Raw genomic sequence first — 20,107 nt, forward strand, 5'->3', positions numbered from 1 at the left:
ATTATGGGAGACCCCACAGTCAATGCTGGGACTACATTCTCCGCTCGCGGGTGTATATGCCTGAGTGTCCCCATTTCGAGAGCAAAGGGATTACTCAACCCAAGGTGCTTCTGCAAGTTACAGTTACCATGACAACGACGACGGACCCGCAGGGCGACGTCATACGTGGCGTATGCATGAGAGAAGCGCAGCTTTCGTCGTCTGCTCTTACGCACGTTTTGACAGATTGCTCGAAAGGACTTGGTTATGCCGAATGAAACTTTTGACGGTTGTATGTGTACAGCACTCGTGAAACTAGTTTTGGCTAAGTTTCGGAATCGCCCGGCTGTACGAGACCGTCCCTTTAAAACTAATCATTGAAATGGTGTAAAGAGAAGACGCCCTACCGACAAAATTACTTAAGACTAAAAATTGCGCAGCCGATGACAGATCCCTTTGATGAGGATGTCCAGGTTTTCGGGAAATGAGATGCTAATGCAGTCTGCCCTCTTTCCTTCTATGATTATCTCCCCCACTAGAGTACCTGTCATTGTTTGCACCTGTAAAGCGTATCACCCTCTTAACAGACTGGCTAGATTTTTCACAACCTTAATGCTTTTTATAATGATTACGAGACTACTCCATCACTCATTTATGCTACAAATAACCGGATCTGTTGTCCCCGCACGAATACTGCACAAAGCAGCAAATTATTTCAAATTTCTTTTGCTATCTTACCCTTGGGTGTTGATCTACAACCTGATTCTACTACTGCTTAGTTCATCCTAACGAGTCTTCAGATTTCTAATGCTTCAGCATCATCTAGGGCCGCCAAATGTAAGCGACACACGCCGAACAAAACACAGAATTGGACGAAATAATGCAGGTTTTAGATCAATCTATCTTTTTATTTCAGCAAGTATTTGCCATCGATGCAACATATTGCCGCAGTTAGCGCTGACGGCATGAAGAATGGCAACCTGTATCCCACTCAGTCAGTGGACGCCTTTTCACATGAGCGAAATATGTGCCCGCATGACACTGCATAGTTACGCCATTGTGAACAAACTGCAAGAGAGATCTTCCACGAGATCTTTTATTCGTAAATGGGTTTAACACCAGTGTGCCTGGGGCAATGAACCTGGGCCAAGCGGACCCGGAGCATTGCAGAGCTGCCAGAAGCCAAGATGGAAACAGCAAGAGTTGAAATGGTGAAGCTCAGCAGTTGAAACAATGCCTGAAAAAAGCAAGCCCAGAAAGGTCGGCATCATGTGATGTAAAAGATGTCCTGTGGTAGCAGACTCTCCGGTCCAAGGTCCCTCACGTCTGCCACTGAATGTCTTCATGAGAATCTGTCTCGTTTTCTGCAGCCTTGATGCAGATATCGATGCCAGTGACCCATGTATACAGCAATGTCTCTTGGCATCAGCTCATGGCAAACAGGTGGGAATTGCTACATGACTATACACTGATAATCTCAACAAACTCTTCTAAGCATGTAAGACTATGTACTGCTGCAAATCGCGGACAAGCTAACTTACACTACGAACTGCAAAAGGTCTACCCACTGTTGAACGCGAACACGTGCAAATATAAGAATTCCATCATGACCAGACACGATTATTGGCGTACATACACTACTAGACCTGCCAGAGTCATGCACCTCTAACCACGGGCAAGATAAATGCACTGCTCAACGTACCAATGCATATCAACTACTTATCATAAACATGCGTGGTCAAGCAGGACAAGCATACCAAGGTAAGAATACATCGCAGGGAGCGAATGAATAATAACTATCGCACGCGGCTAATCGGGAACATGAAGGAATTACAACAAAGTAATCGGACTGGCATGCGCGCACTAGAATTACAACTAGGTAATCATTCACTCTTCATAGCTGGCATACGTGAGTAGTAATCATTCGACCCAAGTTTTACACAAAATCCACGGCAAGTATTGCACTTTTTACTCTAAATTATTTTAAAATTACTTTAAATTGTTTTTAAATTTAAATTTTTAAAAATTTTAAATTGTGGCAAACCTGACTCAGTGCAATACTTGTCGTGGATTTTCAATGTAAAACTCGGTTTGTAGGAAATAAAAAACTAGATAGAAAGGAAGCAGACAGTGGGAAATAATTTATTTGAAAATCAACGACGCCATCTTGAAGAAATCACGCCGTTGCGGGCGACTGGGGCACGACGGTTGCAAAAGCAGATGGCAAGCTAGTTCCAAGGCATCACACCAGATAGCGCCATCATCGTAGCTCTATACGAGAAAGACAGAGGACAAGAAAGTACTAGCGACACGTAAAAATGGCAACACTGCTCGACAAGTCTAAGCATGCCAGAGCGCGGGGAAAAGGCCTAACCGCTACTGCTAAACAGCACGGATAAAACACTACACATCGGGGGGAAAGGCTTAAGGCAATCGACTAGGCCTAACCACAGCGTCAGAACACTACATGGCTAACACAACGCGGGAACCACTAGCCACACGACGGTAAACGTGCGTCAACAGGCTTGGACGCCACTAAACAAGTCTAAACATTCGCGTACGGCGAGAAAACGCTTGTGGCGGCCCGGTGACGACGATGACGACGTGCCTCTGCTGCCACGCGCTACGGCGCTGGCACAGCAGTTCTACCGGCACCGTCCTAGCGTGAGGCCACGACCATCTGCCCGTTGGGACATTCCATCATCGCCGGTCAGGACTCGTGTAGAGGAACTCCACCTCCTCTACATTTGGTGACCCGAACTATGAACACCATGTTCGGCGTAATTCGGCATTGCAACATCCTAAATTTTTCGGCGGCAAACCAGCAACGAGCCACCCTCTAGCAGGCAAGGCGCACCGGGACCACTGTTCCACCGGGGACCCGCAGGGAGACCACAGGAAGCTGACTTTCCGGCCTCCACCTGCTTCATGATGGACCTCCCCGGCACTCCTCTGGCGGCAACCGGCATTCACGCTGTCGTACCGGTCGCGGTACTGTCGCCCACTCAGCATTCCACTCACCCAGCAACAATCAACTCTCAGCAACGCAACTCAACGCATTCACTCAGCAACAATCAACGCTCAGCAACTCAACATTCAACGCACTCGGCAGACAATCAGCAACGCACTCAAGCACCCAACCACTCAGCACTCTCAACTCATCTCTGGAACCCGCCCGGATCGCAGCACTCTTGTTCCCGCCATCCCGCTGCTGCTGCATCAAGCACAAGCCGTACGCCCAGCCGTCCACCATCTACGAGCCGTCATTCATCCTCCTCTTCGTGGTATCGACGCGGATGTCAACCGCATGCACCGATCCGCGTCTGAGGGGGGGAGTGATGTGGCGGCCCGGTGACGACGATGACGACGTGCCTCTGCTGCCACGCGCTACGGCGCTGGCACAGCAGTTCTACCGGCACCGTCCTAGCGTGAGGCCACGACCATCTGCCCGTTGGGACATTCCATCATCGCCGGTCAGGACTCATGTAGAGGGACACCACCTCCTCTACAGGCTTAACACGGGCATGGTAAAACAATGCGCAAACATCGGTAAATCACTCACCTTTTTCCCCGCTGCGACGGAGCGTCCGCTCTCGTCGACAGCCAGGGATCAAGTGACAACAGAGCGACCTACCGCACGTCTTCTCCCCACGAGAGCCAGAGCTGGACTGACGTAAGCGCCACTCTACGGGTGCTACGCATGCGCGCGCGCTCCTACCGCCACCTGCGGCGGCCACCTGCGAGAGGCTAAGAGAGAAGAGCATTCCTGTCCCCTCTTCTTGCGTTGCTCATTGGTCATGACGTCATCCCAATGTCCCAAGGCAACCCTGCTTTTTTTTCACACAGTCGACACAACTGGACAAGGTAAATCTCCAATGAAGCCATGGCATGCGTCATCATGCACCTGCGTGGCTCAAGGACGCGTACACTCTAGACAGGGGACTTATTATTTATTGAATTACTATCCCAAGATTATTTCCTTTATTCTTCTATAACGATTGAATAGTAAACTATTGCAGAAGAGCACCATGCATGAAAGCTGATCGTAGGAATTCCAAAGTCTTACTAAATGAGACTTGCAAAAGAACAAAATATCCTAACACGTAACTCCATCTATGGCTAATAAGAGGACTAGGCACTCAACAAATAATACACAGAGTACGGGTAACAAGGAGCGCAGAACGATGCGTCTACTCTATCCGACAGCCAGGCACGGAACTGAGTCGTAATGCTTTTTCGCCTCTATAAAATCATGCATCTGTCCCTCTTGAGGTTGATTTCTGAACTAGTTTAATCGCGAAATTATTAAGAATAGCACTATTCCCACTCAGGGCAGCACCATCGACATCGTCAAGACAAGAATGTTCCTTGTCAAAAGAAAAAATACAAAGCGTCAACAAAGGAAAGCATGCATATTGGGGCATGTCAGGACACGTCAGACAAATCGCACGACTGTTGGGCAACACAGGAAAACAAACACTTGAACAGAGTGAAAAGACACTCACTATCATGGGACACATACATTACATTCCCTCATTGTAAATCCGCTCATCACAAAATCCACCTGCATCATCGAACATCATTCACCAGTGACGAACCACACATCCGCACCCCATCAGAGGCAGACAGAACCCCACCTAAGCTACGCTCTTCCACTGATGATCAACGCAATTGCTAGGATCAGAATTAATGTGTCTACACCCGCCAGTGTCCAAGCGAGAAGTTAATCCTTGCGCCCCCTGCAGGCCATTCTCATTGGTCGTGACGTCATCCTATTGTCTCAGGGCTACACTGTTTTTTTTCACTAATGCTCCTCTAGACAAGGTCAACCTGAAACAATAGTATCGCGGTATGACGTCATCATGCAGGTGCGTGGCTAAACGCTTACGCTCTAGACAGGGGACCTGTTACTTATTGAATCACTATCCCAAGATTATTTCCTTTATTCTACTATAATGATTGCATAGGGAACTATTGCAGAGGAGCACCATACATGAGAGGAGATTGTAGGAATTAAGCATTTCATTCCCAAAGTCTTTCTAAATTAGACTTTCAAAAGAACAAAATATCCTAACACCTTCAATGCCTACATACAACGAGCTAATCGAGACATGTCCATCCCTTCCGAGAGCCTGGCAGCTAACTGAATAATGTCGCTTTGTTCCTCGACTGGATAAAGCCATGCACCTGTCCCCCTTGCGGTTACTCTCTGAACTAAATGAATCACAAAATTATTAAGAAAAGCACTACTCCCATTCAAGGCAGCACTATCGTCAAGGATGTTCCTTGTCAAAAAGAAAAAAAACTACATATAGAAGGAAAACATGACAGAACAGGCCAGGGCATGTCAGACAGACAACAAGGGGGAAAAAAGCAAAGAGAAACACTTGAACAAAGCAAAAAACCAACATCAAACTATTTCTAAGCACACGCACTCCTCTTATTAAAAAAACGGTGCTCATCATAAATCCGTCCAAGACGATACATACCATTTTTCTATTGTTACACTTTTTTCCAGTAACGGTCAATGCATTGCTACAGACTGCGTGACGTCATCACATCCTGCCTGAAGAAGACAGAGGCAAAGACAAAGACTCCTATTATTTATTGAATCGCAATATTATTTCCTTTGTCCTACTCTTAATGATATTCATTCTTACATTAAAATTGAACAAAAAGCTCTTTTAAAATAATAAGTGAGTCCACTCAACATCATCACCAGGCTTATGTAATACACGACCCTTTCTATGCTCGTATACTCATTGTCTGAGGCTACACCTGCGAGCAAAAAAGGCGCGAAAGCTGGGGGGCAAAATTCCATTCGCGCTCGACGGAGGACTAGACAGAACGCATTTACGGGACATGATGGCATTCCCACCATATAATGATTATTTGCTTGCAGTTTAGAAAAACTACTACAAAACTATAATTTTTAGGAGCCGATTAAAATTCTACTTTCTATGGAAACTATAATGCCCTATTACTTGGATCGCTATTAATGAAGCGCTCCATTTGTTCACTCTTCCCATTTCAGCCTTGTCATGCAGTGAAGACGACTCACATCCAAAATAATTAATTACACTGAGGGTGCCGTGCTTCAGGAATTCCTATCCTGCGCTCAGATGCAAGCAATTCTTCACGGATACCTCTAACAGCTGACTTCCTCAACATACCGAGCTCCTAACAACATTTAACAACAATCAGAGAAACCCTCTTCTCAGCTGTATCATGCGACTTTCCTCTGCGTAAAATCGGTGATTTGAGAAGAGAGCAGCGAAAAATGCGCGCACTTGTGCTTGACTTAAAAAACCTGAAGCATATGCTAATAAACTAAGAAAAAGACTCTCATGTCTGGTATCTGATAGTGCCACATACACAGACGCATTGCCCTTGCGTAAAGAAGCACAGGACAGGGATACACAAATTTCCTTAGTGTGAGCAGGGAAAAGGCTTAAGACCTCAGGTCACCACACATCGCCCACGCGGCTAGCACAACATGGCACCGACAAGATACTAGCAGCGGGAAGAACTGCAACACTGCTAAACAAGTCCAGACATGCCATGATGACGTCACAAATCAGGAAAAAAGCACACGCATGCACGCACAGAGGACAACGCATTGAAACACGGAGCGCTCAGGAATATCGTAGCGTTACCGCACATCGCTACGAAGCTCAACGTCTAACACAGGATGACAGCAACAAGATATTGGCGAAGGGTAAAAATTGCAACACTACTGAACAAGTCCAGACATGCGACATCGCATACAAAACACTGCTTATCGTGGAAAAGCCTAAGCCTGCGGTGGATCATCATAGAGCATACACAACTTCATTTTTTTTCCATTTTGCGTAAACTAAACGCGGTCTGCTTGGAAAACGACGTACAATTTTTTTTAGGGAGCAGAGAAATATAGAAATTTCTACTCCGTGCTCAGATACCAGCATTTCTGCTCAAAAAACTGCAAAATTAAGCACTGCTTACTTCGTCAAGATATCGAACACCCAACAAAATCAAACAAACAACCCCACTTCCACTGATAGAACACTATTCAGCTTTTACGCAGGAGGCTTTCTTCAGCATAAAAGTAGAGAAAATAAGAAAAGAGCAGCGAAAAATTACACGCACTTTTGCTCGCATAGCTATAAGAGAAAAAAAATAAATAACAACGCAACACGCTAATAAACTGTGACAAAGACACCCATTTCTGCTATCAGATAATTATTGCATAATGCTAAATACTCATTTGCATTGTCCCTGCGTGAAGAAAGCACAGGACAGGGATACACAATTTATCTTAGCGAGCAGGGAAAGTCACTTCTAATCGAACAGCTTAATACCACAAAGTCTGAAATTTTTGCAAAGAAAAATAAAGCTTGACAGCGCTACGAACGTGTTAACAAACACATACTAACAAACAAACAAACACTTCTATTCAGTGAGCTGACAACAATGTCAGCTCTGCTTCCGTTTAAGTGATAAAACAGTGCACCTGCTCGGGGAAACGGTAACGGACCAAACCACAGGGCCCGCGTTCTGCTCGCACGGGAATCGCGCGCGTCGCGTGTTCAAACCGCGAGAACGGGCCGCGGGCGCGGTTCGGGCGCACTGTTTTATCACTTAAACGGAAGCAGAGCTGACATTGTTGTACCCTGGCGATAAATCTTTTTATCCAGCGCCAGCAGAATGTATTCAGAAAAGGCTTCGGGTGTGTAAGGTCAGCCCAAGGGCGTTGATGGGAGAGTAGTACTATAGATTAACTCTACAGCCAGGAATGACGTCAAACAGGAAATGACGTCATCAAGGACGTATGACGTCACTCCAGGCCGCAGCCGCTCCGCCCTCATCAGTTTGGTCAGTGGATAAGATAGTTAATCAGTGACGTCACATAGTTAATCTTAGTGATATGATATCAATGATAAGATTAAGTAACAATAATGACATCATGGTGAAACACACTAGGAATCGAACTTGGGTCCTTTAGGTTGTCAGACGAGCATCTTACGCCACTGGGCTACGGGCTCTACATGTTTACTTGCGTCGCTAATCAGAATAGAATGTGTGGGGTGGAGAGGTCGTTTGATTTCTTTTACGCCAGGTGGCGTCATGGGAGTTGAGTTCGTTCATCTAGACATGGCAACACTTCCAGCAAATTTACCGCCATTCAACAGATGGCGCTACTTGCGCCATTTTTGTGTCATGTTCAACAGCTTACAGCATATTTTAAATTGCCCGCCTTTTCTGACATTTTAAACAGATGGCGAATTCACTTTTGCCTCAACAGATGAAGCTATGACGAATTAAAAAAATTCCCGCCATTAGTCCATTAGACTCCTCACGATGATTTCGTTCAAAAAAAAAATTACGAAAGCACTTCTACGTCAGTTTACTGTCAAACGGCTCGAGTGATGTATTTCTTAGTAACACAAGGAGCAAGTTTAGAATTTAACTCGCTCACTCAGTGCAATTAGATCGAAAGTGGCAGGTTGCTCTGACTGAGATGAATATTCCATTTGCAATTAACAATAACACGAGGAGAGCCCCTCCTCGATACTGTAAGCATGAGAGAGCAAGCAAAATGTGGGAGAAAAACATTATTGTAAATTTTTCTCCATACCTAACGAAACAGTAAAAAATAACGAGTATAAAAAAAAGAACAAATTCATTCGCTTTTCATGACTTATTTTATTATAACAGTTAGATCACAGTTATCTTTCAAGTCTATAGTCATTTCAAAGAATGAGCAAAGCATAGTGCTACTCTAGTTTACAAAACAGTTGAGCTTCGTTGACATTTGGATTTTCATACTCTAATTCACTGTGTTATGCAAAGTAAGTAACGGACATATTGTAAGACTATTACACACATGTCTCGCTGTAGGGATAAATATTCCTTCTATTGACGTTACATGACACAGTCAACCTAACACAGCATCGAATCGACATTTAAATTAAGTCGATCCACATACCGTGTGAGGATGACGATGAGGCAATGTTGATTTTGTGTTGGTGATATCCAAAGCGAACAGAAAGTCCAACAGATCACTGGTCTCTTTGCGGAGGTTTTCCGACAAAAGGAGGTCATCACACTCAAGTCTTGTCTGATGAAGTTGTAGGACAACTTTCCCGTTGCATGAGAGAGTCTTAGAAAGGCTGTCTCGCTCCGATGAGGAGCAAAGTCGCTCTACACATGATGCCGACGAGCCGCTGAAGTTTCTACAGTGAGCCAGACGGTATGGGGAAGTGACGGAGACAATCATGAACCGTTCGTACTGCATTTCCGTGAATGCTACATGAACTCGGATGCTATGAACATTGAGCAAAGCTCAGTCTCACCAGAGAGGGGCTCGCAGTGATGGCGAGAACATCAGGATTTGACAGGCAGGCCACATGACTGCCCCCCTCTCTGGATTCGACGCTGTGCTAGGAGTTCTGTTGAATGTTTCAGCCATCTTTATGTTAAGGTTTTCTTTCCCATACTTTTATTGACAACTTCCACGTGACAACAGCGTGCCTTGTAGACGTCATAGACACTAATCACCTCTTTCCGCAAACTCATCGCTAGCCTAATCTCACTTCGTTCCGCTTGACAACTTTTGCGCATTCGACATCGTGTTACATCTTTTCCTTCCACGTGATCGCTCCATGCATATGTCTTCGTGTTACATCGTTGCAGTCAACATCCTCGTTACTCACGGTCCGCAAACTCTTCGTTAACCTTTTTTTTCTTTTTTCCTTTGCAAAGTAGAGCGTGGGTAGCACTTTCGAAATCTGCTTTCGCAAAGGAAGAGATCCAGTGTCGTCTGCTTTTCATCACTTTTCCGAAGAGGCGAGCATGGAATGATAGCGACACATGTTAAGAACTAAAACAAAAAAAAAATTGAAACGAAATAGTAATGTCTTCAAAGAGTGCTTGATTATTATGTACATTAGCTTGAAGCACTGGACTTCGTGACTGCAGTTCACATCCGGTGTGAGGTGATAATAAAGCATAAATGTCTCTTTTGCATATGCAGCCGGAGCTAGAGGTATATCCTTGCTCTTAAGTTTGTGAAGCAAATTCATGTATCCCTTTGCATAGATGTCTCGTTGAAAGTCGAAGTCGTCGGTGTAGTGTTGACCGCCAACGTCGAGCACTGCTCTTTGAGGTTTAAAATTTTCAAGCTTAAAAGGGTTCTGTTCTCTATGACCCTGATATGCTTCACTCTGACCATCAATACGGTCAACTTAGAAGGAACTCGTTCACTATAGAGATCATCAAATATCACCTGAGATTGGTTTGGAGCGATTTGTCCTATACTTAATCTCTAAACCTCGAAGAAGGTATGTGGCGGGTGTCGTTTGAAGTCTTCTTTCAATGGCCAACGAGCACGCTTGGAGAAACCTGCACACGTCGGAGGCTAGAGCACAATTCGAGAAAACTCTATTGTATGCTTTTCAGTCCTCGCTGGGACCAGAGAGGAGTCCTAAATTCGTCAGTGCTTGTCTTAGCACCACTCGAATTCGGTGTTATTAAGGACAAATTTCTCTTGCTGACAGATGTCGCTAAAGATAGGAGAATAAAGATCACAGAGAGTTGATCCTTTGGTGCGTTTATAGCGTGCGAAAAGTCCTTTTGCTTCGTTGGGGATAGCAAAATTTCAGATTCTCCCACTGGATCTGGTTCGTAAAGCATTGCAGACAGGTGTGAGTTTGAGTAACATTGTTTGCATTTGTAACAATGTCCAAGTAAGAACGATAGGCATAATGTTCGAAATTAGATACCAGAGTCGAATTAAGATAAATGTGGACATGATGAAAGAGAGAAGATGCAAATGCTTGTACAGGAATAACGTTGTCATTTGTCACTGTACTGCCAGTTGTAGTCAATGCTGCGTCTCATTTTTACGCACAACTCTACATTGAATGTGTAAGAAACTCGACTGGAGATCAAAGAAGCCGCCACCGAGACCTGGAACATTAATTCAATCACAACCGCTCGAGGTAGGTGCAGAAATGGGGAAAAACTCCACATATTCTGACTTCTCCAGAGAAAAGTTTTGTCGGTGAACAGAAAACAGGTCCAACTGATTCGTTGTGCAGAAGCAAGAATTTTTATGTACTAAGGCGATGGTAGACATCTTTTTTCCTCAGGTGAAAAAGTCAACCTTTCTTCGTTTCTTCGTTGGTTTTACTGATCGATCAATTCTGTTGCCCTTGCTTTTATTACGTTTCCTACCCTTCCCTCTGAGTCTATGCAGCAACTCGTCACGAGTTGAATGGATGGTGCGACCAACCCCTTTCCTTAGTGCCTCCTCCAAACGTTGTTCCCCTGTTTCACTTCCTCCGCTATGTGACGTCCTGTGTCAAGAAGTTTCCGACTACATAGGGCGCTACTTGTTTAGTCAGTATATGTATAAAACCGCTGCACCAACTCAGAAAAAAAGCCAGATCCAACTTGATAAAGAGGAGCTGAGTAATGTGGCAATGGTTGATCCTCATTTACCGCTGCCGAAATGCGATATACAACAGGGTGTCTGAGTTATATGCATTTTCGAAAATGTAATGTTACTCCCACAAGACTAGAACCAGCAATGAAGGGAATGAAATCACCTATCTCGTTTGCCAGTTCGATTTGAATGCTAGTCAGCTCCTTGACAGTCACATATTTTATAGTAAAGATTTGTGAAAGAGTAGGACATAACCTCATTCCGACTCTGCAGTCTAAATGGGAGAAGTCGAAGAAGGGGTTGCGGTTATATCCCTACAGCTTCACTTTCGGTGATATCGCTGTAAACGAAATGTAATTTTGCGTGGGGAAGAGGCAGACATCACGCTGAGCAACTGAGAAACTGGAGAAGGTTGTTCGTTTCCAAATCCAAGCATCAGAGCTAAATATGGGTGAAATGTAACGTAACCCTCATTGCGACGTTCCAGTTGACAAACTCCATTATAGGGATTGTAAAATATGAGACTAGCATCTTCTGGTAGGTGTAAGTTTGCCCGATAATGCGTGATTTATCGCATTCGGCGAGGTCCTTCCCTGACTCATAATACCCTTCTGGAACTTCGTATTTGGTTTGACGTGAACGATACGTGATTAGGGTGACTTCTCCTTCAGTGTCCACCTGATATTTCAATACTTTTACTGGCTGGCCTTCAATCCATTCCGAAGAACCGATAATCTTTTCAGGAAGGCCAAGCTTAGCAGAGAGAGTTGAACTTAATTCCATACCAGTATTTAGTGGAAGTTGTATTTCATAATGCCCACTGACTCGTATTATTTGGCTTGGTTTTTGAAGTGTTTTCGTTAGAAGTTGACGAAAAGGTACAATAATGGTTTTCTCGCCGCAAGAAACTTAACTTGCCCTGTCGTGGTTATGCCACCGAAGAGGCTAGTCTCCGATATACCATTAACGATATCTGTGACATTATTAATTGCAAATGGGATATTCACCTCCGCCAGAGCAACCTCCCACTTTCCATCTAATTGCACTGGCTGAGCTAGTTTAACTCTGAACTTGCTCATTGTGTTATTAGGAAATACATCACTCGAGGCGTTTGACAGTAAGTTGACATAGAACTGACTCGCCATTGTTTTTCTTTTCTAAAATGAAAACAACATGATCGTGAGGAGTTCTTCTAAACCAAGAGCGAAGTGAAATGGGCGCGAAATTTTAAAATTGGGGGGGGCGCAGGTAGCGCCATCTGTTGAACGGCGGTAATTTGCTGGAAGTGCTGCCATCTCTAGATGAACGACTCAACTCCCCATGACGCCACCTGGCGTAAAAGAAATCAAACGACGTCTCCACCCCACACAATTCTATCCTGATTAGCGACGCAAGTAACATGTAGAGCCTATGGCCCAGTGGCTTGAGCTGCTCGTCTGACAATCTAAAGGACCCAAGTTCGATTCGCTAGTTTGTTTCACCATGACGTCATTATTGTTTTATGTTATCATTGATATCATATCACTAAGATTAACTATGCGATGTCATTGTTTAATGTTATCATTGATATCATATCACTAAGAGTTAACTATGTGATGTCACTAGATAGTGTATCCACCGATTAACTATCTTATCCACTGATATGAGGGCGGAGCGGCTGCGGCCTGGAGTGACGTCATACGTCCTTGATGACGTCTTTTCCTGTTTGACGTCATTTCCTGGCTGTAGAGTGTATGTAGAGTACTACTTGGGAGCGCACTGCTCTGTTGGGTCTCTATGGTATTCTTGCAAAATATATGGGTGCAAGAAAATAAAAGGAAAACGAAGAAGACAATTCACTCCTGTGTGATGATAGCTGCGTAGAAGCACCGGCACCGTTTTCTTCGTGAGGTATAGCGAAACGTGCATTCCTTTCTTTTTTTGGTCCTCGCGTCGGGTCGAGTGGCGATACCTATTACATCCGGAACGAGGACCTACCGCTTTGCGATCGCATACAAGAGTGAGCCATCTTTTGATGGTGGTAGGATAATTATTGACCTGAGGAATAATATGGATTGATGTGGTTGTGAGAATAGACTGTGTTTGTGAGTGTGAAAATGTGAGTGTGTGTCTGTGTGTGCACGCTTTTCTGAACCAGGGATCCCACTTGACAAGCAAGTTCTTTGTGTGTGCCTTTTCATGTGACAGCTAGTGATACATTTATGTACTATTGCGTGAATAGTGGTTAAAAAATAACGGTAGCAGCGCTTGCGTTGCTATCTGTAGGATAGACCGAGAGCATTTTTAATGGAATTGCCTCGCGAACCTGGTGAAGTCTTTGTTTTGGGCAAGGTATTTTATGAGAGCCGGTCCTGATGCGTTGCATTTGATACGCTTTCCTGAAGCAGTGTGCTTTGTTCTTGTAGTGTGGTTTACGCCTTTATCAGTAGAAATGAATAGAAGTGTTTGTTTGTTTGTTAGTATGTGTTTGTTAACACGTCCGTAGCGCTGTTCAAGCTTTATTTTCTTTGCAAAAATTCAGACTTTATGGTATTAAGCTGTTCGATTAGAAGTGACTTTCCCTTCTCGCTTAAGATAAATTGTGTATCCCTGTCCTGTGCTTTCTTCACGCAGGGACAATGCAAATGAGTATTTAGCATTATGCAATAATTATCTGATAGCAGAAATGGGTGTCTTTGTCACAGTTTATTAGCGTGTGCGTCGTTATTTATTTATGTTTTCTCTTATAGCTATGCGAGCAAAAGTGCGTGTAATTTTTCGCTGCTCTTTTCTTATTTTCATCTACTTTTATGTTGAAGGAAGCCTCCTGCATAAAAGCTGAATAGTGTTCTAATCAGTGGAGTGGGGTTGTTTGTTTGATTTGCTGGGTGTTCGATATTTGACGAGTAAGCAGGTGCTCAATTTTGGGGGGGCAGTTTTTTTAGCAGAATGCTGGTATCTGAGCACGGAGTAGAAATTTCTTATTTCTCTGCTCCCATATCGAAAATTTGTACGTCGTTTCCAAGCAGACCGGTTTAGTTTACGCGAAATAGAAAAATGAAGTTGTGTATGCTCTATGATGATCCGCGCGCAGGCGTAGGGCCTTTTCCGCCAGATGAGCAGTGTTTGTTATGCGATGTCGCATGTCTGGACTTGTTCAGTAGTGTTGCAATTTTTACCCTTCGCTAATATCTTGTTGCTGCCGTCTTGTGTTAGACGTTGAGCTTCGAGCGATGTGCGGTAACGCTACGATTAGTCCTGAGCGCTCCGTGTGTTTAATGCGTTGTCCTCTGTGCGTGCATGCGTGTGCTTTTTTCCTGATTTGTGACGTCATCATGGCATGTCTGGACTTGTTTAGCAGTGTTGCAGTTCTTCCCGCTGCTAGTATCTTGTTGGAGCCATGTTGTGCTAGCCGCGTGGCGATGTGTGGTGACCTGAGGTCTTAAGCCTTTTCCCTGCTCACCTAAGGAAATTTGTGTATCCCTGTCCTGTGCTTTCTTTACGCAAGGGCAATGCATCTGTGTATGTGGCACTATCAGATACCAGACATGAGAGTCTTTTTCTTAGTTTATTATAATATGCTTCAGGTTTTTTAAGTCAAGCACAAGTGCGTGCAATTTTTCGCTGCTCTCTTCCTCAAATCACCGATTTTACGCAAAAGAAAGTCGCATGATACAGCTGAGAAGAGGGTTTCTCTGATTGTTTGTTAAATGTTGTTAGGAGCTCGGTATGTTGAGGGAGTCAGCTGTTAGAGGTATCCGTGAAGAAATGCTTGCATCTGAGCGCGGATAGGAATTCCTGAAGCACCGGCACCCTCAGTGTAAATTAATTATTTTGGATGTGAGTCTGCTTCACTGCATGGCAAGGCTGAAATGGGGAGAGAGTACAAATTGGAGCGCTTCATTAATAGCGATCCAAGTTAATAGGGCATTATAGTTCCATAGAAAGTAGAATTTTAATCGGCTCCTAAAATTATAGTTTTGTAGTAGTTTTTCTAAACTGCAAATGCAATAATCATTAATATGGTGGGAATGCCATCATGTCCCGTAAATGCGTTCTGTCTAGTCCTCCGTCGAGCGCGAATGGAATTTTGCCCCCCAGCTTTCGCGCCTTTTGCTCGCTAGGTGTAGCCTCAGACAATGAGTATACGAGCATAGAAAGGGTCGTCTATTACATAAGCCTGGTGATGATGTTGATGGACTCACTTATTATTTTAAAAGAGCCGTGTAGTGTTACTGGTGTGCTTTTTTTGTTGAATTTTAATGTAAGAATGAATATCATTAAGAGTAGGACAAAGGAAAAAATATTGCAATTCAATAAATAATAGGAGTCTTTGTCTTTGCCTCTGTCTTCTTCAGCAGGATGGGATGACGTCACGCAGTCTGTAGCAATGCATTGACCGTTACTGAAAAAAGTGTAGCAATAGAAAAATGTATGTATCGTCTTGGACGGATTTATGATGAGCACCGTTTTTTAATAAGAGGAGTGCGTGTGCTTAGAAATAGTTGATGTTGGTTTCTTCTTTGTTCAAGTGTTTCTCTTTGCTTTTTCCCCCCTTGTTGTCCCTGACAAACATATGCTGACATGCCCTGGCCTGTTCTGTCATGTTTTCCCTTCTACATGTAGTTTTTTTCTTTTTGACAAGGAACATCCTTGACGATAGTGCTGCATTGAATGGGAGTAGTGCTTTTCTTATTATTTGTGATTCATTTAGTTCAGAGAGTAACCGGAAGGGGGACAGATGCATGGCTTTATCCAGTCGAGGAACAAAGCGACATTATTCAGTTAGCTGCCAGGCTCTCGGAAGGGATGGACATGTCTCGATTAGCTCGTTGTATGTAGGCATTGAAGGTGTTAGGATATTTTGTTCTTTTGAAAGTCTAATTTAGAAAGACTTTGTGAATGAAATGCTTAATTCCTACAATCTCCTCTAATGTATGGTGCTCTTCTGCAATAGTTCATTATGCAATCATTATAGTAGAATAAAGGAAATAATCTTGGGATAGTGATTCAATAAGTAACAGGTCCCCTGTCTAGAGCATAAGCGTCCCTTGAGCCACGCACCTGCATGATGACGTCATACCGCGATACTATTGTTTCAGGTTGACCTTGTCTAGAGGAGCATTAGTGGAAAAAAAACAGTGTAGCCCTGAGACAATAGGATGACGTCACGACCAATGAGAATGGCCTGCAGGGGGCGCAAGGATTCACTGCTCTCTTGGACACTGGCGGGTGTAGACACGTTAATTCTGATCCTAACAATTGCGTTGATCGTCATGGAAGAGCGTAGCTTCGGTGGGGTTCTGTCTGCCTCTGATGGGGTGCGATGTGTGGTTCGTCACTGTGAATGGTGTTCGACGATGCAGGTGGATTTTGGTGACGAGCGGATTTACAATGAGGGAATGTAGTGTACGTGTCCGATGATAGTGAGTGTCTTTCACTCTGTTCAAGTGTTTGTTTTCCTGTGTTGCGCAACAGTCGTGCGATTTGTCCTGACGTGTCCTGACATGCCTCAATAGCATGCTTTCCTTTGTTGACGCTTTGTATTTTTTTCCTTTTTTGACAAGGAAACATTCTTGTCTTGACGATGTCAATAGTGCTGCCCGAGTGGGAATAGTGCTATTCTTAATACTTCGCGATTAAACTAGTTCAGAAATCAACCTCAAGAGGGACAGATGCTTGATTTATAGAGGTGAAAAATCATTACGACTCAGTTCCTGACTGGCTGTCAGGATAGAGTAGACGCATCGTTCTGCGCTCCTTGTTACCCGTACTCTGTGGTTGATTTTGTTGAGTTGCCTAGTCATCTTATTAGCCATAGATGGAGTTACGGGTTAGGATATTTTGGTTCTTTTGCAAGTCTCATTAAGTAAGACTTTGGAATTCCTACGATCACTTTCATGCATGGTGCTCTTCAGCAATAGTTTACTATTCAATCGTTATAGTAAGAATAAAGGAAATAATCTTGGGATAGTAAATTCAATAAATAATAAGTCCCCTGTTCAGAGTGTACGCGTCCTTGAGCCACGCAGGTGCATGATGACGTCATGCCATGGCTTCATTGCAGATATACCTTGTCCAGTTGTGTCGACTGTGGAAAAAAAAGCAGGGTAGCCTTGGGACAATGGGATGAGGTCACGACCAGTGAGCAACGCAAGAAGAGGGCGCAGGAATGCTCTTCTCTCTTAGCCTCTCGCAGGTGGTCGCCGCAGGTGGCGGTAGGAGCGCGCGCGCATGCGTAGCACCCGTAGAGTGGCGCTTACGTCAGTCCAGCTCTGCCTCTCGTGGTGAAGACGTGCGGTCGGTCGCTCTGTCGTCACTTGATCCCCGGCTGTCGACGAGAGCGGACGCCCCATCGCAGCGGGGAAAAGGGTGAGTGATTTACCGATGTTTGCGCGTTGTTTTACCGTGCTCGGGTTAAGCCTTTTCTCGACGTACGCGAATGTTTAGACTTGTTTTAGCGGCGTCCAAGCCTGTTGACGCACCTTGTACCGTCGTTTGGCTAGTGGTTCCGCCTTGTGTTAGCCGCGTAGTGTTGTGACGCTGTGGTTAGGCCTAGTCGATTGTCGTAAGCCTTTTCCCCCGATGTGTAGTGTTTTCTCTGTGCTGTTTAGCAGTAGCGGTTAGGCCTTTTCCCCGCGCTCTGGCTTGTCGAGCAGTGTTGCCATTTTTACGTGTCGCTAGTACTTCTTGTTCTCTGTCTTTCTCGTATAGAGCTACGATGCTGGCGCCACTGGTGTGATCCTTGGAAACTAGCTTGCCACCTGCCTCTGCCACCGTCGTGCACCAGTCGCCTGCACCGGCGTGATTTCTTCAAGATGGCGTCGTTGATTTTCAAATAAATTATTTCCCACTGTCTGCTTCCTTTCTATCTAGTTTTTTATTCCCCACAAACCGAGTTTACATTTAAAATCCACGACAAGTATTGCACTGAGTCAGGTTTGCCACAATTTAAAATTTTTAAAAATTTAAATTTAAAAACAATTTAAAGTAATTTAAAATAATTTAGAGTAAAAAGTGCAGTACTTGCCGTGGATTTTCTGTGTAAAACTTGGGGTCGCATGATTACTACTTACGTGCATAACACCGAGGTGAACAAAACACTGAAAGACAATTGGCCACATTTCCGTGCATCCACAACACCAACGAGGACCAAGGCAGTGACAAGTCCGCACTCAACCGTGAGTCATGAGACATCCTCGCGCTGTGTATTCATCATGTGCATGCGTCATACGCATCGCGCTCTCCTAGCTCCACCTACGACGCTAAAGAAGACGTTTCAGTTTCTTATCTTATAGTCGCGCACAGCAGCGCCATGCAGAGTACTTCACTCCCGTACATGCGCAAATCGTCTGGAGGAGGGACGTTTTGGTTCCATTCTGTCCCACGTTTCTTTACTTTTTTTTATTTGAAAGCATCATACAAAGGGGTGTTTGGTGAATATTCGCACTACGCTGCGATACCTGAACCCTTGTAGACCATCCAAGGGCAGTTACTAGTTGTGTGGGAGACAGCAGCCACGTTCACATGATAATAGTGAGTTTTAATGCATCGTACGCTATCGCCTTGCGTACGTAAGGGATAGCGTGGTGTTTCTGCGCACTGCGCGAAGCTCTCTTTATGTTTGCGCGTGCGCATAAGCACCAACGCCATCCTTACGTACGCAAAGGAGATAGTGTACGGTACACTAAAACTCTCTATTGAATTGACTTGAATTGCCCTTTATTTTCCACAACCAATGGTGGAGCCAAGGACAAAAAGCTATATTCTAGCTTGGCACGACCCTCAGTTCCCGCAGTATGGGTGGCCACTACAGTCATGATTGTGAACAAAAAGGGAAAAAAAAGATTTTTTTAAAATAAAAAACTGGCTGTCAATCAGTACACATACTAAAATAACATTAATCAAAGTATATGATGCACACATCAGCAGCATATGATGCACCCATCAGCAGGAGGCAAGAGAAGGAAAAAGACAATATGAGTCATGTCTTTTCAGTTACATGACAATAGTTTCAGTTCATTTTTGGGGGGGTACACTCTAATAGCTACAGTTATATCATAATTATTGTCATTGTGTTCTTTGGATTGGAATAGGTCACATGATCTTGGAATCTCAAAGAGATGTCTGGAATACCCTCACCTCGTTGAGCATTTCTGTTACGACGAAAACCACCTTCAAGATGGACGGACGCGTTGCGCACGGGCAGTACTGTGGCAGAGTGGGGCCAATAACCTTTAAGGCGGGGCTTTCCTTTGGCGTCATAAATGGTGAGGGAGGTACCCAACACATTATAATCTTCTGAAATAGAGGCAATTCTTCTTCCAGAGGGGCGTCAATCTTCATCTCCTGATAGTAAGAACCAGAGTTTGAGGTAACTCGTTACTCTCACTGCGTTTGTTTTTATAACTTGTAACTTAACTCGGTACTTTTGCACCGTGGTAACTTTCAGAGGAACTAGTTTCTTTTTCAGGTAACTTTGCCGAAGTCACTTAAGCTAAGTTCCAAGTTATTTTAATTCGTTTCTGACTCACGTCCACATATTTCTTTTTTTTTTGTTGCTTTCTCACCGGTTCTTTCATGGCATCTTATGCCATAAAACGTGATATTCAATCAATGACAGTATCCAGTTCAGGAAGTAAGAACCGCCGCTATTGAAATGAAGCTGAACCATTGTGCGCCCACAGGGAGTAAGATGCAAAGCATTCGAATTGTTGGACG

General features: G+C 44.2%; 1 protein-coding gene across 5 annotated transcripts in view; it reads right to left on the reverse strand.

The window, feature by feature from the left end:
- Positions 1-217: 217 nt before the first annotated feature.
- The window catches only part of LOC135370720 (uncharacterized), a 73,966-nt gene continuing 54,076 nt past the window's right edge, over positions 218-20,107 (reverse strand). For 3 of the 5 annotated variants that reach the window (XM_064604533.1, XM_064604530.1, XM_064604532.1), the window contains 2 exons: positions 19,562-19,735; positions 989-1,216 (listed from right to left, as the gene is read on the reverse strand). In XM_064604533.1, the coding sequence (XP_064460603.1) occupies positions 1,076-1,216; positions 19,562-19,735 (315 nt within the window). In that variant the 3' untranslated portion in view covers positions 989-1,075. Of the gene's footprint in view, positions 540-988; positions 1,217-19,561; positions 19,736-20,107 lie in introns of those variants that run through there. The other 2 variants (XM_064604531.1, XM_064604534.1) reach the window with 2 other exon arrangements.

This window comes from Ornithodoros turicata, chromosome 10 (genome assembly GCF_037126465.1).
Source record: "Ornithodoros turicata isolate Travis chromosome 10, ASM3712646v1, whole genome shotgun sequence".
Classification (NCBI taxonomy): domain Eukaryota; kingdom Metazoa; phylum Arthropoda; class Arachnida; order Ixodida; family Argasidae; genus Ornithodoros; species Ornithodoros turicata.